The sequence below is a fragment of the Anarhichas minor genome, unplaced genomic scaffold, assembly GCF_050575085.1.
Source record: "Anarhichas minor isolate MPS153535 unplaced genomic scaffold, ASM5057508v1 ptg000136l, whole genome shotgun sequence".
NCBI classification, from domain to species: Eukaryota; Metazoa; Chordata; class Actinopteri; order Perciformes; family Anarhichadidae; genus Anarhichas; species Anarhichas minor.
The window spans coordinates 6857626-6884656 of NW_027466582.1; the positions used below are offsets into that span (position 1 = coordinate 6857626).

Below are 27031 nucleotides of genomic sequence, written 5' to 3' on the forward strand. Positions count from 1 at the left end.
TTACAACACGAAAATCCTTAAAAGACCACAAATTGTGTTTTCCTATCTATAGATTAAACAAACAATATACCACAACTTTTGTACACACTAAAAAATCTCAATGACTATCGGATGGATTGGCATGAAATATTGTCAGCAATTAATGAATGGACAGCGTTTTCACACATTACAATTTACATACAAAAGACTGAACAAGGCTATCACAGGCGCCTGCTGAGGCCCGAAAAACTGACGTTAGGATTTAGCACAAGGAACTGCTAGTGCAATTTACAGATCCACTTGCATGGCATGGTCTTCTAACTTTGGATGGAGCCAGGCTCACTATTTACCCCTGCTCCCACTGTTTAAGCTTTACTGTCAAGGAAAGACAGGTATTGATGAGCGTTTCAAAAAGCCCTCCATGCCCTTCCTTTCCATGTTTCTACAGTGAGTAGAGTCCTATTCAGCTGAGGTCATTAATACAGACGCTGGGTTCCACAAGCTAAGGCAGTAAATGGGTGCAACAATCACTGTCTCACAATAGACACACAGTATTTCCAAAACCAATACTCCCCAACTCATTCAATGGTGTGTTTTGTGGTCCCAGCAGCGCAGCTCGTTGCAGCACTTCACAATATATGCAAAGTAACTAAATCTAAAAAAAAAAGGAAAAGACATTATGAGGCCAATTATAAGCTGAATAATACTGTTGAATTAGACAATCTGCAAAGGACCTGTCGCATTGAGCCTTACACACACATGCACACAACCCACCCACACACAGTTCCAGCTTCCTCTCAGTGTGTGAGGTAAACGCCACTCTCACCATGTACCTCTCAAGCCCCAGACGGTAGTGGTTGGTGGCTGAGTCACCGTTTTTCTCTGATGTCACTGCAGACAGAATTGCTAATGAACCAACCAATGACCAACCGGGCTGGTACTGAGGTTGGCTGTCTGCAGGATACAAAATACTCTGTCTTTGCATTACAGCAGTCGTTTGAGTGCTTTGAGTGACTGCATGGCTTCACTAATACAGTTAGAGATAATATAGTCGCCTCCCTGTTCAGACTGCTTACATCCAATCAAATAAATACATGTATATTTACCATTTACCAAACAAAATGAGTCTATGGATTCTCTATGTTTGAACACTCAAAGAGCTCAAATAAGTTTTTTTTTTTCCGTGTCTATATAAAGCCAGTCTACAATCAACATACTCCCATTGGCTCCCATTTGAAGGGCTCAGAGTCGTGGGTCGTATCCTCTCAGTGTAATGCAGCATCTAAGGGATGTGCTTATGGTCCTGTCTGTCTGTTGACAGGGATGAGGCTGAGAGGTGACGTGCGATGTCACTCTCTATCTTTAGAGTCGTCAAGTAACCCGCCAGTTCGCTTTAAGGAAAACCGTCACAGACCTCGATCAGAGTGAGTTTTGTCCTTCTGTTGCAGATTGCATGTTGTATTTCTGTAATTTTTACACAAGAAAATAGAGGACAGACTGTAAGAAAATGATCCCGCTGTACAAACAGTACAAAGAGAAATCCTAAAAACGTATGGTATGAGGTAAAAAATATAAGCGAGGGTGCCAGTGAGCAGCCTTCCCGGTCCACGTTGTGCCTGTTAACCATGAAGAACATTTTGTAACTTGTGACTCAGATCAGTTTGTCAGTCCTGATCCATTATCAAGCAGTGACTGTCATCGTGCTCATGTTCAAAACACCGCTGTGTCTTTTGTTGTTGAGCTGCACAGAGCAGGACGGCTGCAGGTTGTTTATCTGTGACAAGTGCTGGATAAATGTGGGAACTCACCATGACAAGTGACTAAAAACACTACAGCGTAGGAGTGCAACTTGCACTCCTAAGAAGGATAAACAGCAATTTTCTATGGCTAAAAACTCCCCTAAAACACCATAACCTACAATGTATTGATCCTACGAACAAGTATTGCAGTTGTAGTAAAGTATTGACAGCAAAATATAAATTGACGCCAGTGTTCAAGAGCTGAAAGAAAACAGCAACTTTGGGTGTTTTTGCCTATAAAATATTTTATTCTAAACCTTCTGAAAAGGTCATGATTTGAGGTGACATATAACATATCAACATATTAACATACTGGAAAGAAATGGTTGCCATACTGTTCTCAAAAGCAAAGCCTGCAATCATAGAAACATCTGATCTATAAACACTAGAAGTAATATTTAAAGTGGCATGCAACACTGGTGGAAATCATGTTGATTTTTATAAAATATGCATGTGTCACATGTTTACTAGCACATTTTTACAGATGGGTTTATTGGGAATTTAAACAAAGTCTCATTTAAAGATATTTGTCATACCAAAGAAAACAAAATTGATGACCAGTGGCTTCAAGCCAATAGTTGTTTTTACAGCCTACCCAGTGAGCTAATTGAACTCCTTTGCAAACATAAATCACAATGTTCATGAATGTGTTTTCATTTATATTGAGGCTCATCTCTGCCGACATGAATGAATAGTTACATTCAACATGCTTGAACTGGGATATGGATGCAGCCACAGGCTTAATTAAAAAAAAAAAAAAAGAAGAGGATGCCCTGCGAAAATGCTGTGGGTGGAAATGAAATTAGTTTTGTCGAATCCCACTGCATGCGCACATTCATTCATGCACACACACACTTACTGTAAACACAGTCATGCACGGGTATTCCTTACACGTGGCCTAGCATGGGCTGACCTATTACATAATGCTCCATCGACAACACTCCTTGACTTTCTCAGCATTGACTTGTCGCCTCTCAGTTGCTGTCAATCACGCGGCCGACTGGGGAGAAAAAGCAATAGGACGACTTCTGGGGGCTTCGCTTTGAGCAGCTGCACTGAGGTTTGGACTGCTTTCCCCCCAGGCAACGCAGCATTACTGTACTAGTAGTCTTCCTTTCAGTGTAATGCTTTTCAGAAACACAAGAACATAAGGGTTGATGTCATAATGTTTAGAAATCTGACCATGTTTGAAAACGTATTAGTGTGGATGTGTAGCCTTAATAACTGCTAGTTACACTCTTGAGTTATGTTGAATCATTTGTATAACGTGATTTCAAATCTTCAGTGGGCAGCCAAGTGTCGGGTCAGATGTGTTGACCATGCATTATTTTAGGTTTTCATCTAAATCGGTTATTTGTTAGCCAGCTAATGTAAGTGTTGTCAGTTAAATCAGTACGTGGGTGTAAATATTTAGTAAAAATCGTGTCTGTTTTGTGTAGCCTGTTTTAATCTAGTGATGTATAAATCTCCACCTAATCATTTAGGTTACAAATAGGCCACGTATTTAAACTTACAAAGAGCTGGTGCAACTGGTTCCTCCAACAGAAAACATACTAATGTCCGCAGGATAACCAATACATTATAGACAGTTTGTATAGCAGATAGGCTTGGTTTGCCACATATGTCATACTGTCGGTATGCACACTGTATTGCAAATACATGATAATGCTACAAACTGTAAATAGCACTATCAAATGTGTTGAGAATATGACGGCATATCCTGCTGGACAAAAGCACTGAATAACACCATAAAACACAATATCCAAAACCATTCAACCTGGAGGGGCCTCTTTAAAACATGAACAAAAATGTATATTCTGTATCAAGAATCAAAGTGAGATATTAACAGTCCTATGACATTCCTACCATTTTCATAATCTTTAATCAACACCAAATCAGCCAAAGAGAGGCATTGATTTAAAGAAAGGCTTCTATTTCTATGTGATGCAACTCGTATACCTCTACTCTTGATCCTTTAGAAGTATAAAGGATAATGGATCTCATAAAGATAAAGGGATCTCAGCATAATCAGCTAAAGAAATATTCCTGAACTTTGTAGGTATTGTTGAGAGCTGCAACATAAAAGGCAGTAAGGTAAGGATGCAGTAAGCTTCACAGCCAGAGCTTTCATTGCTACAGTATCATACATGCCGGAATTTATTTCCAATTGGAAAAAAGAATACAGTGTTGACGCATTTAAGCGCCATTTTTCAATTTCATGAAGAAAAAAAAAACAGATGGTTCAATTCCTAGAAATAACAGAAAGCACTTCTGAAACTTTGATCACACCAAAGACCGGATTCTTCCGTGAGAAAAGCAGGATCTTACTTTGGTATGAGGGAGAAGGAAGTCTGATCAGTGAGCCTGGCACTGTGTGGTTAATGCAACTCTCTCAGCACATTAGGACTGGTAGGAAATGGCTAAATCACAATGGCAGACAAAAGTGGCAATGTCCCAGTTATTAAGAAACAGTTTATCCATGCATACAGTAGAATCCTCTTAAAAAGAGATAAATAAAAATGCCCATGTCCTCTCCATTGATTTGCCTCTTCCTCATACTGTCATACTGCCTTTATTACAACTGTGCTCATATTTAACTAGCATGAGTGGACAGACAGAGCGTAGCTCGGTTCTTCATTTAGTGTGGTTTTCAGAAAGGCACAAGTGGGTTATTCCTTAGGGTGAAGAGCTGAATGTCAGTCATGGAGGAACAAAACAGGTCAACATTCGTCTCGTTAGCGAGGGCAGACTGACAGGCAAATGCAAGGCATATAAATTCATACTGGAAGAAGTGTAAACTGAAAAAAGAAAAAGCCACATTCCTTTCTGTTAGCACAGGACTGCTGCTTCATCAAGAAGAAGAAGAAGTGTTCATTGTTGATTTGGAGTGTTTTTTTTAGCAATATTGATCCTCTTTATCTGATGCAGATACCAGGTTAATTCAACAAGAGATGAGCACGGATGCATCTATTGCTTTCTAAGTTTGATGAATGTGTTTATTTATGTGTGTTTACAGACTTGCTGTGGGTTATTTGAAGAAGATGTCCGATGCGTGGCTACCTCAATGTGGGCTTTCATTTCCTTCCTGCTCATGAGATGAGTATTTTTAAATTCATGCCTCTGATACAATCATTTGTTCCGGTTTTGAGCATGCTTCTGATTTGGCTCAATCACTTTCACAGCTGTCGATCACATTGGCACGTACACATTGAAAGGAAGTCGTCCTCCCCCATTGAATGAATGGAACCGGTGAGCGAGCACATCCTTCGATTTTGTCTGAGTTTTAATCACGCACATTAAAGTACGCAGCTTGACGACTGTTCTGTGTTTAAGTCAGATTTTCAATCAATGATTGGAGCACAATCCACCTAATGAATGCACGTGGGTACCTTATCACAGATGCCCAATCAATAAGCACAAAAGCGTGTATGAGTTTTAAAGCTCTGTCCGCTACCAGATGTATTTCACTCAGTTCCCTGAATCCCAATTTTATGCTGCTCCTCATTTGAAATTTTCGATGATGGCAATCTCCCGCCGGTCAGCGTAGTCTGGGCTGAGGCCGTTCAGGTAGAGGCTGCCATTCCTGGCCAGGCCCCCCCTGATAGGACTGAGGGAGAGAGTCAAGTTGGGGTAGGCCTCTCTGTCCTCACACAGGCTGGTGGACAGCGCCCTCTTGCCAGGGGTCAATTCCTGGTTGAGGGACGTGTTAATGCCCAGCTCGGATGACAGCTTGCGCTTGATGGATGCAGCGCGTTGGAACTTGTCATAGATGTCAACGCTGAGTCGCCGCCGGGTCTCTTTGAATTCTGCCGACACGTTTGCTGTCCACTCTGCTGCGTGAGCTCGAAACTCCCCAACCTGCAGAGAGAGAGACTGAATATTAATGTCTGCAGGTGATCAATTAATTCCAATCATGTTGATTTCTTTTGGCTGGATGGTTATGAAAATTTGAGCTGTGCTTCAGGAAACTAACCTTTTTTGTCGCAGATTTTATTTGCCAGGCCTGGGAGTATGAAGGTATATTTGTGTCTTTATTACGCAAACATAAAAAAAGGTTTTAAAAGCAAATTTCCTCGCACTGCAATCAAAAATCAAGTTTGTAAGTGAAAATATATAAACTGAGAATAATTTATTTGTTAGTTTTGCTTATGAAACTAGAATTTTTGGTTAAAAAAAACAACCTTTGGTTAAAAAAAAAAAATCTTTGGTTTCAAAATGAAAAGCTGAGTTGAGTTTGGATGTAGTGGGCGGGGCATACGCTGCTGAATGAACTAGTAGTTCATTGTGTATAATGTGTTTAGACAGGAATCTCCAATTTTAATTAATGGACTTCACTCTTGTGAACATGCCATGTCAACTGTTTCGACTGCTTTTGAACAACTCTTGTTGTTAATGTCTTGGCTGCACTATTATTAAATGCTCATCTATCAGAGTGTATATCAGCAGATGTGGAAATTCATAAAAATAAAGTGAAATACCAGATTTGTTTTGGAACAGATGTGATGAGGTTCAGATAGTTATCGGTTACCATTCAGCATCTGATTAAGAGTTAATTAGGAATGATTCTTTAAAGCCATTATCAGACATTTTGGGAAATATACTTATTCACTTTCTTGCTGAGAGTTGGATGAAAAGATTGATACCACTATCTGGATAATGGACCATTTCTGTTTTTAGGTGCGGACATGTTCGCACCTCACTCACCCATCACCTCACAGATGGAATATTCTAAAATTGACTGCAGGAGCCTCAAGCAGTAAAAACTAAATTTCCATAGTGACCTAATGGACCAGGTTTCTGGAGACTGTGTACTGTGTCTGTTTGGCACATTCTGTTTGTTTATGGTCCTTGAGCAACAGAAAGGAGAGGAACAGCGAGCACATCATTGATCTCGCTTTCATGATGCATTAGGCCTCTTTTTCCAGGCTGTTTCATTATCCATGAGGCTCTGAGGTGTTCTTGTTTAAAAGAGACTTGTGAGCACTTCAGTTAAAACGTATGGGATGTGTCTGTATGTGTGCGCAAATTAGGTACCATCAAGTACGTGCTTTCTTTTCCTTCTCTCTTTCTCTGCCCGATTGTTCTCACCCCCTCCCCCATCCCCTTCCCCCAACCGCCAGAACCTTCTCTCTCAATAAGAGTTCACAGCCTCCGCAGCTGAACTCCTAATTATGCCTGTGCAGGGACTCCCACTGCAGATTGCCATATAGGCCCCGTTTTATCTTCTTATGTTATGTAGAATAAAGAAATAAGATGTGCATGTGGCTGGTGTATGCAAGAGATTGCGTTGGTGCATGGATGTGTGGTTCCCTCCATCCTTTTTACATGTAAATAATGAACCTGCCAGAACGGCAAGCAAATTATTACTCAACAGCAGCCACTGGAAGCACACCAAATATTTAATCCAACGAGATGGCATTTTCCCCACAGGGTGCAGCCAGGATGGAAATGTATCACTCCAGATTGAGGAGTGAACTGTAAAAGGCTTTGGGGTATTAGGCTACATTAACAGAAATCAGAAAAACGCCAGTCCTCCTAATCATTTGAATGTGGGTAGTACATTTGGGCTGTGGCGGTGGGGACCCCAGGGGACGCCAGATGAGGCGTGAGGCGGGCTGGTGAAATCAATTTTAATGTAGCCAGGTCAGATTTGTCAAGCTTTGGGAAAGTTATATGTCCAAAGGTAGTTTTGTGCCCGTAGGCTTGTTAAGTTTAAGCAGAAAGTCTCTGGTGTACTCGATCTTGTTGGATTTAAAGTCAACGTGCCAACAACCAGCCAGGTGAGACCACAGCACCACCGGTACAAACACAGCAGTGTACTCCATGTTACTGAACATTAACATCATTTAACAGCGGTGCGGGTCGATCAACGACAATAAAACAATGCCAAAAAAGAAACACATCTTAACGAACGCCATGTAAACTAAACAAACAAAGGATGCCACGCAACTGCACTGCAAAGACAAAAATGTAAATTTCTTCATGACTTTGCACTAAGTAAAATATCAACAGAAGAGGTTTCTGCATTATCAGCATTCTTAATCTTGTCACTGTATCTTGTAAAGGGCCAGAGTCTGGTTTTAGCACATACATTTGCTGTGTTTTAGTTTACTAACTTGGAGGATATTCCTTAAAAGTTGTGTGGCAAAAATTGTTGATTTAATTTCTCTCATGTTTCATTTTGGTTTCATAATGATTTCATACCTTAACATTTGAGCGTCACAAAAAAACAAACATGTTATGCTAATATTTGAGAAAAAGCTTTTTCTTATATTTTCTTTCTTATATCTTTAGAATAATTGCAGTTGGGGCAGTACCAACAACAAGCTTAGTTCGTCTGTGTGAGACTTTATGAGTCCCTTTAAAGTCACTTTCTTTATCTTTTTATTCAATTTGTGACTCAGGGGGGCTGTTTCCTGAGAAGTAGTTTGATCACTAAGCAATCAAACTCTTGCAAGTTTGTGAGCCACATGAGGAGACACAGCTCTGTGCTTGTCAGGTTGGTTGAAACAGTGATTTTGGACTAAAATATTTTTGGTCTTTGGGAAAAAATGTAGTTTATCTGGACAACTGGATTCCTGATTAATTAAAAAAATGTAGCAGGCAACCCTCGTCTACCATAATCCTCTCCACTTTTCTATGAAAATCCTCTGAAGTGAAATTCAATGTTTCCTCCTTTACAGGAGAGATCTCCCACTTGTATCCCCTCTGGTGTTTTATAACTCACAGCACATCTGCACATACCTCCTCTTTAGTTTTCTTGGAGATGACCCGGAACCAGTCTCCAATCATACTGAGCACAGCGGCAAAGTACGCCAGGCCCACCAGGATCCAGAACAAAACCACAGGCTTGTAGTAGTTCAGAAACTCTGGATTCTCTGACCCACCTGCAGAACCAAAGATACAACAAGTGGGTTATACAAGTCTGTTACACAACCCTTGGTTACATGTGGTACTTAAATGAATCATTCTGCGAGGAAGAACAAAAACAAGCAGGTTTGGCTGAAGTGTAAGTAAGCCTGATGCAGTGAGGTGAGTAAAATGAGTCTTTAACTTTCACCCTTGTATCATTTAATGAGCCTCGGTTGTAGAGAGTAGCCATGTCTCTCTGCTGTATAGTGTTGCCTTTAATTGCCCCTGGGCTTTGACTCAACCCTGAGTGGACCATTATATAAGAACATATAGAATATAAAGAGGGAGGCGATTGAGACTAATAAGTAAGAATAAAATGGCATAAATTAAGTAAAACATTCAGGGACTGTTATCTTTTCCAATAAATCCATTTGTGTGATCTTAGTGCTCTAATAATTTAATAGATATTGTTCATTGAGCAACATTAAACAAAACAGTAAAATATTAACTTGGATCCAGCAATATAAACATCTGTGAATACTGTAGATGCTTAAATACGACATAATGTTACAAATACAGTGGTACAGTAGTAATACATATATTTGTAACACGGCTCTTGAGGTCCTACTGGATGCTTGTTATATCAGCTGCATGGACTTACTGTGCCTTACCGTGATAACATACTGTATGTCCTATCCACATGTAAACACTACCTTCAGTTGTAGATAACCAGCCGTTACAGCACCTGCTTCCCAAACAGGCTTACTTTACGCCACCTGTGCCAACTCCAGTAGCCACAGTGGTCTAATCTATAATCATTAGGACCGCTCAGGGAAGTTTAATCGAGCAGCTAATTGTTTGGGATTTTTCCCATTCCTGCCGTTTTGTTTGTCGAGCCGGTCAAATTAAGCAAATACAACCTGCCGAACTATTGTTTAAATTGTTTGGCACCTGATTGGCAGGGGATGGCTCAGATAAAAAAGGAAGAATTTATAGTATTCATTTAAGAGTTATTTGCCTAAGATCATTATTATTGTTGTTAGCATGTTGATTTAAAGTGCTATTATGAGAGTGAGTAAAACATATGTTTGAGGTATTTCTTTGGCAGTGGTGAGTATATACATTTCTGGTTCAACAGATGGGAGAACTAAACATATTGCAGGGATTTAGGTGCATTTAAAAAAACTGTCACAGAACACATGTATCACAATGTGAAGAGAATATAGCAGGCCAAGGGTTGTTGAGCCAGACTGGCTGAGGAATAACTCAATTATAAATGCATTGATTCTAAACTAGCTGAAAGAAGGCCTATAAATCCAAAAGAAAATCAACCTTTTTCACCGGCTACAAAGTCCCCAAAACCGATCGTGGTGAGGGTGATGACGACAAAGTAGATGGACTCGAGCGTGCTCCAGCCCTCTATGTGCTTGAAGATGACGACTGGCAGAGCCACGAAGATGAGGCACCCGAACAGGATGAAGATCAGCGTGGAGATGACGCGGATCTTCGTCTGGCTGACTTTCCACTTCTGGTGAGGGATAAAAGATTTGTTGGTACAGAGAATGGATGATTACCACATACAGAAACATGACATGCTCAGCAGGAGACCTGAAGAGTGCAGGTTGATGGTTTCGTCTGTCCATGCAATGTAATTAGTGGTGTAATATAGTTTGTTATAGTTTTAGTCTACAGGTATAAGCTATTTGGACATGCGGCCCACTTCCCAGTCCCTCATATCCTACAGGCTTTTGCTTTTATTTTTTTTGCTCACTCCACATTGTGATAAGTCACTTCCTTCGACCTCCTTCTAGGGGATACATTTTGCTGTTTTCTAACATCTTAAACGTCTGCCAAGCTCATGTGATGTAAATTTTGCTGTCAGATGGCACGCCCACCCGAGTTGCGGAGAGGTGACAAGTGACTTAACATGCCTCGCATGTGCTGTAATATTGATAGATCTCATCAAATATTTCACATGCCGTCACAGTAGCAGCTACTGTAACGGATTCATTGCAGTTACAGCCTGTGCTATCACTACGAGAATTCAAATTCCACAGCCCCTCTTTTGCATCACAGTTAGAACGTCAGGTTCTATTCGGCATGTTGCTGTTGTCTCTGCTTCCTTTTTACTAGAGGTGACTGCTTTCAGCTGGTTCCCTGTGCACCGTGCCCTTTTCCCTTCCAGTTATGTAAGCCCACAGCACAGTGCCTCTGGGGGGGGGAAGCATGGAGAACAGGCAGACCTCAGATCGCTCAGTCTGTGATGTCTAATGTCCTCGCTGCTCAAAGCAAAGTGCGGTACAGTGGTATACAGTTTGAAGAGATCTATAGTGAGCCTTACGAGAGCAAATTAGCTGAAGACAAAGTATTAATAAGAATCACCTTTATTGGTGAAGTTTGTGTGCAAACACAAGGAATTTAACATCTAGGGACAAGGCCAACAAAGATGAAAAAATAAAGGTAACGAATAGACCTTTTGTATACACAAGTAGTTAATATATTGCAAAGGGATTTGTGAAGCTGAGGTGATTTCTCAGCCAGCATCTTTAATGCACAGCAGCTGCAGGAACTGCTTTCAGTCTCTCTATTTCCAGTGTTTCCAGCAAGCTGCCAACCTGTTTTCTTCTCCCCAAAGACACGGAGCCAGCGATGAATCAATAGTCACAATCAACCTGTTGCTATCAAGTATCCCGTGTTTTGAAAAAATGCTTGGTTTGTGCTTTTATACAAAAAAAAGGGAAATCAGAGATTGCTTTTAGTGGCCATTAATTAGCATTTGATCCAACTTTCATCACAGCAGTGCTAGTGTTGCAGCCCTGCATCCATCAATATGTGTGCGAACTGCAGACACGACTGCACGCGGATACAAAAGAGCATCCTGTTAAAATGAGCTCTGGTAGAAATAAATGGTTTGGGGATTCTCCATTCTTTCATTCTATTCTTCATTTTCTCCTGCCCACATGGCTCTCTGCATAACACTGTTTCCTAGAAAGTATGTTTATAATAGCTATAACAGCAGAAAGGGAAACAAAATGCCACCCAGGTATTTATCAACGTAATTAGGAAACACTATTAATTACCATATCTGGCATGTCACACAATGTTGATACAGATATCAGTGAAATGATCGCCGATAAAGTACCTAAAATATCAGCTCACAGCAACAAAAGCATTATTGAAACGGTTTTGTTTCGGCACTCGTAGCATTCGATTAACGTTGGGAGAGTCGTGGTTTTGGTTAAATAATTGAAAAAGTTAGTGACTTGTTCACTTTATTACCATAATATCCAAAACATACATTTCAAAATGCAACACAAGTGGCTTTGTTGGCTAAACATCAGTCTCTCTATCCGATCTGATCACAGCATGGCATTGGGGGACTCCGTCATCAGGGACGTAAAGACAGCTGATTGAGACCACAACAACCCCCGCTGGCAGCCTGAACTGTTTCACATCACAGAGGGTCCGCTTTGGAGTTTCACTCTCGAGGTCCACCGTCCCATTAGGTAATGCTATTAGCTGGTTGCTATGACTCCCCAGTCAACATACTGCATATGGGTGAGCGAGTGCATCGACATTAACAGCTACTCACCACCCAATTAACTCTTCACACCCATGTAAAGAAAATTATGTGTAACTGCAAGCTTCTGTGCTGTTTTTCTTCATCAAAAAGCTCATTTGGTATATTTTCCTCTTTGCTCACTTCAGGAGAAAACCCTTTAACTGTATAACACAATTACATCATACGCCCCCACACACATCTTCCCCATTGTAACGATGTGCATTCATACACCTTTGAAAAAAACACATTTTCCTTCATTGAACTTGGGATCTTATATTTCATCTATTTATCTAACACCTGCAACATGGTTTAATAATGTCATTTTTAATTATACTTGTTTCTATATTTGCATTTAAAGTATTTTTCTTTGTCTCCTTTACTTTGTATTACATTCATCTTCTCTTATTACTGACTCTGACTCTTATTATTCATTATTATATTTCCAGTGATCATTAAGCTGCACAGTCCTTTTGTTAAATGATGTAGTTCATAAAAAGAACATGTGGTTCTGGTACAGGGACGAGTAAAAAATAAATGACAGATAAAATAAACTGCTCAGTTTTTCAGGGCAAACCCTTCATTTTCCAGGAGAAACATAGTGAGCAGCCGTCAGCCAGACAGTCCAGCAGAGTCCATTATTTTCTCTGCGTCACACACTTGACTAATGGTGCGGTCTAACTGCTGGCAGAACTGTTACCAGCGTTTTTTTGCGTGCATGCGCACACTGTGTGCTTGTATATGAACAGAATCAATAGTCAATGTGTCAATACCATCGATATTTAAAAAGTGATCGATTTGTTTGCTGCTAGTTTTATTCTGCCATGAGCAAGAAATAAGATAGAAACTTTTGAAATATTGCTCTAAAGAAACCTGCTATTTACTGTTCTGGGATTTCAGCACTAAAACAAACTGCCTGCATTTTATATTGGCTTCAAAGAAAGTCTGTTGACATGGCAACCCAAAAACTGCATTCACTTTTTCCACAGTGTTGAGCACTGACTGCTGGTGTCTGAGGGGAAAAAAAGTCTAATTCTGCACTGTTGACTGTGAGCTTTCAGCTGTATTGTTTAGGGGTGTTTATGCTGCACCGTTAACACTTAGATATTGCACCTCTTTATAGGAGCTGCTCAGGCAACATCATTTTACAGCTTTGGTAATTACGTCGTCAAACGTTGGCTCACTGCACACGTGTAAACATACAGAGAGCAAATGATTCAGAGACAAAGACAAGCTCGTACAGACGACGGAGCTCACCACAATCATCTTCTCTACTTTGGCGATGCCCTTGCCAAAAATGGTCCCCAACTGGTCCCCGACACCAGCCAATAAGAATCCGAATAGGGGAATCCCAAGCAGAGCGTAGATTATACAGAAGATCCGCCCGCCTTCCGTGTGAGGAGAAATATTCCCAAATCCTGACAGAGAGGAGACACGGATAGTTCATTAGCTCATCAGGCAGCATTTCATTCAAAATGTCAGTTTAAATTAGCTCTAACATAGCAAGGTAGTGTGTGTGTGTTGTTGCCCTTTGAACAGGACATCGTATACTCTGGTAATACTTATTTCAAAGTTTGTATGACACTTCTGGGGCTGTCATATTTCCTAATTGTTAAGTGTTGATACTATTTTATGGATGTAAATACGTTTTAATGTAGGATTTGTACACTTTTCTATAAAAAAAAGATGCTCTGTGTGCTTGTTTTATTTCAGAATAAAAACTGTATGTGTTGCACCTCTCTGCTTAGAAGGTATTCTGTATCTTATAAGTGTACATATTTCATCAAAACTGTCAGAAGAAGAAAAATGAGTTTCAACTAAACTGTCTGGACAGCAAAGCTTTCCACGAAGCCTGACTGTGCTGTAACATCACTGCAGACAGATGCAGCACAACAGCTTTGAGACATGTCGGTATTAAGAGACGGAAGTCGTGCTGAAGCACCGACTCGGACTACAGTTTATAATTCACAACCTCAGTCCTCGAGCAACTCTGACGAAAATGAAATGAACAGTAGAAATAAAGAGACATAGTACGCTGTACGTAGGCCTTCGTATGTACTCACAGACACACACACACTAATGTGAGTCCATCACTGGTTCACTGCCTTTCATCTTCTCTCCAAACTCATCATCATGTGCAGCTAGAAAAGCAGATGGTGCTTTGAGAAGTTGATATCTGACGAACACCTTTAAGCCCTGTGCCTTATTTTAAGCTGACCTCACTCATTCAACAATGTGACTTTCATTATTTGAAGTTTCATAATGGTTCTGCATAATGAACTACATCCACTTTTCCTTTATTAATACAGTCATCTGTGTCAGGATACGAGCTGCAGGGTACCCTCTCATGACTTTCTACTCTCACAATGGAGTAGGGTTGTCAATCAAGTCTCACCAATTTCATGATTAGTTCAATGGGAGACAGGATGCCCCGTTAGTATTTAAAACCTCTGGGTGTCCCTGCAGAACAAACGAGACACAGCGGCTCCCTAATTTGAAGCTGAACTCACTTCCTCTTTCTTTTTTACCTGAATTAAACAGACTTATTCTTGTCGTTATTCTCACCTTATATTTGAGTGCTATCACAATATTTACGCAAGCTCAAAGACTTGAGTGTCAAGCACTAGAATAAAAAAAAATGATGGCTTTCAGAGAAAATACACTGTCCTTGTATTCAAATGGGATAAAAATACCAACAACAAAAACACAGATTTCAGCACTAAAACATTGGTGAAATGTTGTAAATTGAGAAGAAGGTGCATTTCTATATGTAACATGAATTCAAAAAAATTGATTTCAGCATTTAGATGATATATATTTAACTAAAATTGATGTTAAAACTAACACTTTCTGATCATGTTTCTAATACACGACCTAAATTACAGGTTAATTCGGTTAAATACCAATAAGTCGTTTAATTAATTTCACACTTGGACTTCATTGCCTGCATGAATAATTCATTAAACTTAAGATTTTCACTCTATAATGAGCTAAAGCCTGGAAATGGACCAACCTATTTGTCATTATGGGCCCTAAACCACTGCATTCGTGACACCACTGACTCGGTTATGTAATGATCACATGCAGTAAAGCGTCACGCTCCGTCTCCTACAGGAACGAATGCAATTGCAATGGAAGCTCAATGACTTCCTTCCAAGTGATGCTAGGAGAGAAAACGGCAGCACAACATTTCACTGATTGACTTTATTAGCTTCTGACAACAACACAGTGTTGCTTTTGTGGATCATTTAATTACGAAAAAAGACATGAAACCCTGTCGAGGGGTTTGGTTGGTATTAAAGTGAGCTTATTGGGGAAACACTGTCTCGTTGTTATCACTATAACTATACTCATATTTCCCATTTCCCTTTCAGAATCAAAAAGAAAGAGTAACAAATAGATCAAGGATTAATCTCATTTATTCCGAAACCTAAAAAGGAAGTACTGCTTATTGATAGTTGGTTTCCTTTTTGTATGCTGAATAACGATTACAAGGTATTGGCAGTTGCTTCTGGCAAACGGCTGAAATTAGTTTTGGATCCTATCGATGACGAATCACAATCTGGATTCATGAGAAACAGGCACATATTTGATCGACAATACAACGCAATGATCCTCTTTTTGGATTCATACAAAGCTTTTGACGCGGTTGAACAACTTATTTTCAATTCACTGGAAACTGGAAACATATTCAACATTATTTTAGCAAAGCAATTCGAACTTGGTATGCCACTAGCAACAGCTCTAGTAAACCCTGGCACAACTCCATGATTTGATATTAAACTGGGGATCAGACAGGGTTGCCTGATTTCTCCCAACCTGTTCCTCCTCATCACGCAGCCTTTAACCAAACATATCTACACAAGAAATTGTCATTAGCCAGCAATGAGATGACACCACTCTCTCTTTCTAAAAGATTCTGCTCAGGTATCTTGAGCTTTAGATATAATACATGTATTCTGTAAAGCTTCTGGACTATATATATATATATATACACACAGTATATATATATATATATATATATGTGTGTGAATTATTGGCAGTGAAAGACTGGCAATCGCTCAGTTTTTGTTGTAACATTCTTGTCAAAGATAGAGTGACATGGTAAGTACTTTAAATTCAACCATGGAAAAAGCACAAAGGAAATATAATGAGTGGCTTCTAAGGGATCTGTCTTTAAAAGGTAGAACTGTAATAATAAAAGCAGAGGGCATGTCTAGGTTTACCTATGCTGCTTTACTATTTGATAATAAAACAATTAAAGACATAAAACACGTTACATTAAAAAAAAAACATCATGAATACAAAGGAGAATGGGGGCCTCAACTTCTTCGGATAAAGCAAAAAAAAAGACTAGTTCAATTGCTTTTCAAATCATATTTTCTGAAGTTGTCTAAATTCCACAAACATTGCTGCTTGTATGGTCCATGAGTTCTACATTCATCAATGTAAAGTGAAACCTAATTGTTTGTCTATAAAAAAAGAAACGTAGCTAAATATTACAATGACTTCGGCAAAAAATAAAACAAAAAAGCAAATAAAACTGCTCCCAATGTAATGTTTTATTCAAATTACTATTTATTTATTTGTTTTTTATGTTGAACCCTGGCATGTTTCAAGTTTATTTTATTTTATATGTTTTTACTCTCTTCTTTGTGCCGTTCTCTCCTCCCTTGTGTTTCTTGTTGGTTCTCTGGTTTCTCTCTCTCTCTCTCCATCTGAGTTTGTTTGTCTGGGCGTGGCTCTCCATCACACTCCTGCTGTCAATCAAACTGCACACCTGCAATCCATCCACTCATCACCACCTCACCAGTCAGTCAGATTCTTGCTCATCCACCTCCAGCTGAGGGCAAAGCCAGAAGAATAGAAGAAACTGTCTCTTCTCCTTTCGGGACTTTTTGTATAACATCAAAGGCTGATCACTGACAAAGACATTTCACAGTGGCTTTAGGAATAGCATCTCTGTGCAGCAGCAGTTACATTTTGCACTAATCAGGCAAAATGATGACGATTGCCAACCGCCAGCACAGCAATTATGTGCTGTTTACACTACCACGCATCAAAGGTGATGCATGCAAAACACCACCGGGGAGTGAGGTTTCTGCAGCAAAATCAAAGCTTTGGAAACTAGAGCACTCTGCCAAGCACCTTCACCTCACCGCAAGCTTTTCTAGATATTCGAATTTTTTTAAAAAGCAAACAAATCTAAGCCCTCAAAAATAAACTGACTGAAGGCAAAGAGTAATCCTTTTTCCCTGCTTTAGCAATCAAACTACCGTGCCTCCTTTCATGAGAAAACACCACTACATCTTTAAGTCAGACGTCAGCAAATTTGACTTACTCGATGAAGTCCCGGCAGCACCGGAGTGAAAAATAGAAAGTCAACATAGTCAGTCTAAGGTGAGCAAAGGGAAGACCCACAGTGCAACTTTTACTCTTCACACTGTTACCTTTAATGTGATACAAAAGCACAAATATTCCTCAACCAGAGGGCAGAAAGTTATTGTAACGTTTGAAACATTTTCTGAGTGAGGAACAAACAAGATCCTGGAGAAGTGAAATAAAGCTCAACAGCTGGTCGAACAGACGCGCTTATATGTTGAGGTCTGCTTATACTAGTTGTGTGTGTGTGTGTGTGTGTGTGTGTGTGTGTGTGTGTGTGTGTGTGTGTGTGTCTGTGGGCTGTTGCTGTGGCCAATACAATTTTGCAACTTTGTCGAGCAAGGTTACGAGCACAAGTCAGTACAGCAAAATATGGAAAAGGAGCTGGAGCCGTCTACAATTTCATGCCAAAATATGCATCGGGATTGCAAACTGCCTACACATTAAGCATGTGTAATCTGAAAAACAAGCAAAATCAATTTATTCAAACTAAAGGCATTAGGTATTGGAGAATGAGCTCTGACAGGATGCTGGAGAAGTGAAATGGAGCCAAACAGCCTACTGAAGGGATGCAGTGATCTGTCTGGGTCCTCTTAGAAGAACCAGAAGCTGTGTGTGTGGGTGTGTGCGTGTGCGTGTGCGTGTGCGTGTGCGTGTGCGTGTGCGTGTGCGTGTGCGTGTGCGTGTGTGTGTGCGCGCGCGCTGTTTTGCTTAACTGATTCGTTTGTTCTTTACAGCTGGAGGTGACAGAGAAAGTGTTACAGGCTGATACAGTCGACATCTCTTAGATTAAATAGTAAGTATATTAGCAGTCTTTGTAAATAAGAGCAAATGACCACAGGCAGCTTATTCTTCTGTATCGTCAGATCAGTTTAAACTCTTTAGGCTACTCTTCCTGTTCAGTTAACCGTTTTTTAGAAAAAAGAGTCCCCATTGAGGAGTTATCTCAGGGAGCTTAAAGTGTACTTGCTGTTGGCTATTGTTTGTCATTTCTAGTAAATTTCACACAATAAAACATGCGTTTTGTGTTCAAAATGTAGGCTACAAAAAAAAAGTATCACCCATCTTTTAAGTGGTTAAAGTTACGCCTCCAGTCTGATCTCGAAGTGCATATTTAACAGATTCAGTGTGGACCGAGAGTGTCCTATGTGATTATAAGTAAATAAATGTTTGTTTATTATTCTGTCAATAAGAAAACACATGTATAATATTAAGCAGATCTCATTTATGTTGTTTTGCATTGCTAAGATAAAAAAAACATTTGTGCTTTGTTGCTGATGTATGGAGTTTAGCTTTTTGACACTGTGTAAACTTCGGGTGCATGCCAGTGTGGTCAATCTGTTTTGCAATTTTGGTGACTAGTAGACTGAAAGGAATGGTGCAATAAAGTACAATCTAAAAAAAGCAGCTGAAGCAGATTTGGTGTCAGAAAGTGTAATTTTGGTATGCAAGTGCAACACCAAAATTGCACCGTGCCTCTGACAGCTTTGGGATAAATAGACAGTGCTTATAAAGCCAAACACGTTTCCACATATATAAAGTAAATGTTTTTACATCTGTTTTAGTATTTTGAAAGCATTGCACGCAAGTAGAGTGAAGTATAGTCGGAGGTTTCTACAAAGAGAAAATAATGAGGACTGAGTTGTGTAAGAGTGAGAAATTACGTCTCTTACCGATAGTGGTGATAACGGTCCCGGCGAAGAAAAAGGAGGAACTGATGTCCCAGAGGCTCGTCTGATTGGATGCCTTTCCTGAAGGGTTCACACCTGCTCGCACTGCTGATACCACTTGCTGGAGTGGAAAGAAAAAGAAAAAGTTAGCACATAATGCAGAGTCTCCCAGTGGGAGTGTGGTACGAGGTGAGCTGAGGAACAGAAGGAAATTAGCGGTGTGCATTAATTTTCTTGGGGAATAGATGACAGCCAGATACACATTAAACCAAAACCCAATTAAGAGTTGAGACAAACAATAAGAGGCATCTGTCACCTTCATAAATGCAGGTTTACATTTTAAACACCTGCTCTCTTTATAAAAGTGCAAAGTCTGTCACAGTTATAGCTAAAATAAGTTGGTTTTTTTTAGGGATTGGATAATAATTTGTGCATATTCTTATACAAACATTTACCAACACATGATTTACACATTCTCAAAATATTTCTACAATTACTACAGTTACACATCACAGTTACATCTACATATTAATCGTTTTTTTCATTCTCTAAAATCCCTTAATTATACATTCGTTGCTGATCTTTATTTTACAAGCTCAAAATCTAGACCCTAATTTTAGCCTGTATATAATGATATATCATAAATCCTATATATATGATTTTGATTTTGATTAACCCCGTGACTGTGGCTATGATGTGACACCAGCTGGGTCAGTGTTATGGCTGTTAATCTTGCCCAGGTGATTGGTTGACTATGTGTACATGTGGGAGAGCACTGGTGTGACACCAATCCTCGCTGACTGTGACAGGCTTTTAGACAGCCGCCGGTTGTAAAGGAAAAGGAACTGTTTTCTCACTCACTGCTGTACTTGCATGACAGGAGACAAGACGGGAGCAGCCACCAGCTGGAGGGAAAACACACCACCGCACACTTTTTCACACCCACGATCACAAAAATAGACGTACGTGAGGAGCAGTGAAGTGAAGAGCCACACACTGACTGATGTGCATCCACACTACAGGTATAGTGGGCTTGTACCATAAACTGTAAATGGATAAAATGAAGTGTGTTCATATGCGTAAAGCTAATAAGTCTGTCTAACTAGCTTACTACCTAGAGTTGTAACTACTGAGCATTACTGCCAAAGCCAAGAGTACATCATGAACAACTAAAGTACATGAATTTGTGGGGTCACAGGTGTAAAAACAACAACAACAACAACAACAACAGCCCTTTATACAACCAGCACATCCACTGTGTATTAGGCTAAATTTAGCAGCTCTGACCTGGTCTTTATTGGTTTGGATATGTTGACACTGGTCACAAGCCTTTTCCCTTGTAATATTAAACGTGAAAACATGGCTTTTGTCTGGGACATTCAGCTTCATCCTCAGTCTCTTCTTGTATTTATACTGCCCAGAACTTCATACACATCAACCGTGCATCATTGATATTGGTGACAAGAGGTGCCTGCGAACAATATTATTAAAACCCCAGCCACAGCCTGTTCAACCTGCTGAGATACAGAAGTAGCGGCTGCTGAACCACCAGACTTCAGAGCAGCTCATTCCTCCTCCAACCTCCAAAATATATTGTTTTTTTTTCTTATGTCGCAAAATGGGACTACAAACTACATTTTGATGCACAATCCTATTGTCCAATGACATAAATAACATTATAACCTTGTTTGTAACCCTTTTGCAAGGTTCTCGTTTGAAAACGGGTCAGTTGGAATCCTTAAGTATGTTCAGCTTCATTAGCTATCGAGCTACAGTTGATGAAATGTGTCGGCAACAGTTGTCATCACTAATTGAATTGAACTCTGAAGGCTGTATAAAACCTATCTCACTAGGCTTTTTAAAACAAAATCAGTTCACTGCAGTAAGACAAAATATTCCTTGGCCCAAGTGGCTTCTCAAGATATAGAATAATTACTAGGACAAAAGTAAGAGAAAAGCTTTGAGATCTTCTGGGAGCAGCACACACTGCACATACAGTTTAGGGTCACTGCAATGTCAGGCTGTTGCGATTCATCTTTCCTTAGTGAAACTGAGAGAGCTTTCGTTAACCTTCGACTGTTGACTGTGATAAGGCAGAGCGTGTGAGAGCTGAAATGAATGAATAATGGATAGGAAAGTGAGGGAACAATGTAACGACACGAGTTAACATGTCATGATGTGTCAGAGGGTGGAGAGATATAGGCTGCAGTTGATAAACACAGCTTAAAGGGTTCGTTCACCCAAATTACAAAAGAGCATATTCATATTGGATGATTTTGAACCTTACTTTTGGCCGACGTCAAGTGCCAATGCAGGAAATATTGTGCGATTATTATCAATTGCGAGGTGAAAAGTAAGAGTGTGGAGTTTGCATCCAAGCACAGATACTTTCCATCTTAAACTATCGGTATGGATGAATGCCAATGAAAAAAACGATTTAATTTTAAAAACAGATCAAAGGATTATGTGTCACCTAAAGCACGGATTATGCTTCTGTGTTAATACAGGTAGAGTCTTTGCGTAACAGTAGGTCTCAACAGCACATAAATAGATAGTAGTGGTTTGTTTACGTTGTCCCTGCAGTGAAATTGATTTCCATATCTGGATTTTCTTTCGTTTTCGAACAGCTGGGTGAAGCTTAATTCCAGCTTCATGTAAAAGGTAACTTGTAGTGAGGAACTCACAGAGAATAATCATCTGACTCTGCAGGTTCCCTTAGAACTTAAGAGCATTTTAGCTTCTTTCAGCTCATTGTTTTGGTTCACCGCTCTCATTGCAGCAGACAAAAATTTAGTTTCAGTCAAATCCTTTGATGATCGCACGGCACACAACCTGCCACGACAGACAGTCAAAATTAGTGAACTATAGTGAAGATTGTAGAGCATTTAGCGGCTAAAGAGCCTGCTATTTCCCTCAGCAGTTGTTTCAACTGTATCACGCAAAAGGCACTTGTAATATATTAAAATTGTGTTAACAGTTTGTTTCTTTGCTCCTTAGTGGGGACTAAAACCCAAACAAAAGTAAAGAAACAAAACAATGGACGCATTTTTTAATCGCAGAATGAGAAAACCAAAAGGCAAATTGTAATCAACTCATGCATTGACAAAGGTATTCACAGACACAATAAACAACATCATGTATAAAGGTGAATTCATCAACAGTTCAGTGTTTTTACCTCTTGTATCTCTATATCATTTCTAAATGCAACAAAAGAGATGGTTCAAAGATACAATTCTGAAACCCTACGTCCACTGTGCTTCTAAAAACACAATTTAACAAATCAAACAATCAGATTGGCTTGGCTCAGTCAGCCCCTTTGTTTCCCAGCCAAACCGGCCACATTAATTCACTGTCTTAGCAAACCAACAATGGCCATGGGAAATGATAAGACAGGATAATGTGAAACCACACTGGTTGTCTCCCAGCTGAGGCAAACAGCCAGGAGAGATTGAATCGTCTGAGCTTTTTGACATCACTCACTTTTTTAATTACTCCCTCTGAGAGCACATCTCTCCTCAATTCTCTTCTGACTGGCTTTTGATCAGTGGGAGCCTACAATGGTGTGTGTGTGTGTGTGTGTGTATGTGAGCGTGTGTGTGTGTGTGTGTGTTGCGTACATAATTCAGTAAAAATGAGTGGGGGGACACCTGCTTTTATCAATGAATAATCAAAAGAGAGAGTTGTTTGCAAGGCTGCTGAACTCATCAGGGTACTGACTGATGGGTAAATCTGTTTAGTCGGACGGTACAAAGTAGGACTGGTGTTATGTATATACTGCGGAAACAGTATAGAATAATTAGCCTTACAGCATTAGGAAAACACTAAAGTGATATTAAATGCGTCCAACGGGCAAATTTCCCAGCCAATAATTAATTCAGTTCATTTTGTAATTTGTTTCTGAGGTCCAAGACTAAGTAATTTGTTTTTGGAATCTGCAATGAGCCCAGACTGATTCAGTGGAAAGATCAGGGACAGAGGGAGTCATACTTTGCCTAAAAACAAACTGTCATTTGGCTGAAAAGACATTTTTGGGACAGAGGACAGTTTCCCCTCATTTGACTTTTGGTTTTTCTGAAACGGAAGCCTGGAAGGGATTTTGAATGTTAGAAAGGGCGAGTAAAGTAGACATGGTTGTTAGCAAAGTTAAATTACAACTTTAGGCTAATACTAAAGGGCAAACACTATTGTACATGGGCAGACATGTAATATAATCTTAAAAAGTATGTTTTCCTTAGCGTACAGTATAATCCCCTGTAAATAAGAATCATTACCGAAGATTGAGTCATTTATAACTGCATACGTTTCTACAATAGCTGAAAACAGACAAATCAAATACTGGCTCTAGAGCGGGCCATTCACGTCAGCCAGCGTACTTCTACAAGCTCGGCAAACGGAAGAAGTTTCAGTTGGTTGCAATCTGCAACCTCAGCGCAAGATGCCACGTATTCCTACACTCTTGACCTTTAAAAAAAAGTCTGATTGGATATCATAGACAGATAGCGACTCGACTTCAGCACAGCTGTGCTTTGAGCTAAATGCTAGCATGCTAACATGCTCACAATGACAACACTAACATGCTGGTGCTCAACAGGTATAATGTTTACCATGTTCACCATCTTAGTTTGGCATTTTAGCATGCTAACATTTACTAACCAGCACTAAGCAGATAGTGTTTACTTTTATTCTATTTTACTGTTATTTTATGAATCTAATTTATTTAACTACTCTATTTTTTATTTCATGTTTTTATTATAGCTTTTAAATGTGTTTTATTACATTTTCATCATTTTGTCTCACTTGCATTGGTCTCAAATTGTGAAGTTGTTAAATTGCTGACTCGTTCGTCTTTTGTATTGTTTTCATGGTCCACACTTGTTCTGTCTTATCTTTGGCTTTTCATGCATCTTCATTATTTCTACTGCCTCCAACCTAAACGATCTCTGCCAAGTCAAATGTTTTCACCACTAGCCAAAAGCAACAGTAACAATTACGGGGACGGTTATGCCAACTAAAGGGCGGCCAAGTGGAAGGAGTAGAATGATGAGCAGCAATAATCATGACACCATATACTTGAAGTATCATTTGCTTTGAAGTATCTACTTCATTTTTTGTATCACTGTACGTGTATGTTTAAGATAACATAAAATACAAGATCACTATAACAGTCAAACAGACAGATGATAATCTCAGGACAGAAAGCATCATCATCATCTCTGAATATTAACTCAGCTTCTTAAAACGCCATCTGTTACCAGCCCTTCTTAATCGAAAACAGTGTCATTTACATACAAGTAGGTGGTAACCATTACTCAAAAATAAATCCTGTCAGCTCTAGTCAGTTTTAAAATGTAAGAGACTTGTAGTGATACTGAAGCCAACACAGTGGACAACAACTGCTGAAACTGTTTGAAGGAAACCCAGAAGATGGAAACATTCATACATAATTTAGAGATAACACATTATTTTCTGGATAACGGTGAATAGCCATGAACTGCATTTGTCCTGCTCTCCAGTATGTCGTTCATACTGGAGCTCAGAAATGCAACAGAGAGGACAAAATATTCATAGTCTTTTTATAATTACCAGAAAGCATATGTCACTAAAACAAGAACACTTGCTTGTTACAGTCATGGCTTTCCTTCTCCATATCAGTAACTACACAGCTCTGCCGTGAGAAAAACATCTTGAAAGTCAATGTGATTAAAGTGGCTTTACTGTAGTCTGAGATGGCAAAATCCCACACACAGACTCGCTTATTGATTAAAATCCCATCCAATGTTAACAACAGCATTATCATGGTGTGCATTTAGTCCGAAAAGGAAATGTTTTCAGGGAAGTGCTCGTTCTGTGTATTTCATGGGTTTATTCAAAGGCTAAATGTACTAAATGTGCTCTGAAACTTGAGGTTTTCTCATTATTATGAAAATATTTTTGTTTTCAAGAGATCTTTCTCACCTACTTAGAACAATAAGAGATGTTTTGTTATGGTAACGATATACGCACTCTTTCTACGTGAGAAACTATGACAGTTCTGCACTGATGTTCATATGATGAGAAAGTTGTAAGAAAAGAGATTTGGATTCTGGCAAAATTTGGGAGGTTGTTTTTTTTTTTTTTCACTTGATCCTGATCCGTTAATATCATTTGTCTATACTGAGTCCAATACGACATAGTCATCTTTTATTTTCTATCTTCCATACAGCTACACAGTTCGGCTACAGTCAGGCCTACATTACAAGTAAAACAATGCAAATTCATCTGACATTTGAGTAGCATCGCTTTAAGAAACGACAGGATTCCTTTGATAGTTTCCTTTAATATCCCACACAGTGCACTACAGTACTTTTGAATATTTGTGGAGGGAAATGTAAGTATAGACAGTAAAACTTTGGAATAAACAAATTCTCCTAATTAAACGTTAGAATACATTGTTTGTAACTGACCTTTAGAATAACATCTGATCATTTTGCTGTGCCTTCAAAAACAAAACAAATCTCTGTTGAAAAATAAATACATTTTAAGATGTGACAACGCTATGGTCAAAGGTTTGGTTAGGTTTAGGCACAAAAACAACTACGTTAAGGTTAGGCTTAAAAAATGTCAAGGTTAGCGCACAGAACAAGTTAAGCTAAAGGGCTTTCTGCCAGAAACGGTTTATTTTACCCTAAACATGATCTTTTCCTACCAAGAAGGTTTGTTGCCTAAAGAGATTCCTGGCAGAAAGAAAAACGTGTTCCATGTTCTTAAGGCTAGAGGACCTTCATCATCATGGTGATGAAAAATACTAAACACGTGCACCGGTTAGGAAAGGATCACGGTCTTGCTGAACAGTTAAATCAACAGTGATGTCTCGTGTTCAAAGAGTCCATTCCTCTCTTAAATATCCTCAGGTGAAAGCTCTGGTAGTTTTTACTCAAAATCATTGTGCCATTTCCACAATTCTCAAACAAACATAGTAAAGCTGCCAAATACCAGTAATAACCTCTGCAGGTATTTAAAAAATATATATGAGAAAAACTAGATTATTGTCGGTCATCGCCAGGTCCTGCAGAAGAGAAAACATTTTAAATAATAATAGATATTGATGCTTCCACCTACCTTCACCAAATCCTCCAGCTCAGAGGAGTTCACGCAGGTGTGATTGGCCAAGAATTCCAGTTTTTGTGTTAGAATAGCCAGCTTCTGGGAGCTCTCGTGAGGCTGCTCCAGTGCTTTGAATACCGTCGCCCCAATAATGAGGTAAAGCACCACCAAGAAGAAGATGGCTGACACAGTTTTCCACCTCATGACCATAGTCCGGGTGTCACACTCGTCCTCTGGAGTGTTCAGCACCACTGGATTGACTGAGAATGACAGGCGAGGTTTGGAGTTGTGGGCGGCAGACTTCGGGTCAAGAAGGTCAGGTGCGGCCACTGTGAGGATGAATGTGGATCAATTTCTTTCCATTACAAGAGTCTCCCCTTGGACATACTCGTCTTAGTCTAATTTGTCCCATCACTCTGTTTTTATTTCTATCCACCTACTCTATCTGTTAGATAAAGACATAAATAACCATCTGGTTCTTACAATGTAAGTGCATGACTGCTAGAAACAATAATTTGCATCCTACACTATCTTTGGTGGTTATTATCTCGATAAATCGATTAAAGGTTTGGCGGGTTAAAAATGTGAAAGCGACAAACAAACTGTAAAAAATAACCATAGAAATTTCCAGAGCACAAGGTGAAGTGTTGAAATATCTCATTTTGTCTAAACAACTGTCCAAAAAAACGTGTTTGCATTAAAAAGAA

At 39.5% G+C, this 27031-nt stretch overlaps 1 protein-coding gene across 3 annotated transcripts; it reads right to left on the reverse strand.

Moving 5' to 3' along the window:
* Positions 1-5279: 5279 nt before the first annotated feature.
* On the reverse strand, positions 5280-26648 carry kcnk2b (potassium channel, subfamily K, member 2b). Of its 3 annotated transcripts, none has more exons than XM_076084478.1 (6): positions 26340-26648; positions 19245-19362; positions 13447-13607; positions 9972-10158; positions 8523-8665; positions 5280-5636 (listed from the first exon to the last, which is right to left on the reverse strand). In XM_076084478.1, exons 1-6 carry the CDS (start codon positions 26532-26534, stop codon positions 5280-5282), a joined length of 1161 nt encoding a protein of 386 aa, XP_075940593.1. In that variant the 5' UTR covers positions 26535-26648. The 3 variants fall into 3 exon arrangements, with proteins under 3 accessions (XP_075940593.1, XP_075940592.1, XP_075940591.1); XM_076084477.1 differs by having other exon boundaries at positions 9963-10158; XM_076084476.1 differs by having other exon boundaries at positions 8523-8676; positions 9962-10158.
* Positions 26649-27031: the final 383 nt, after the last annotated feature.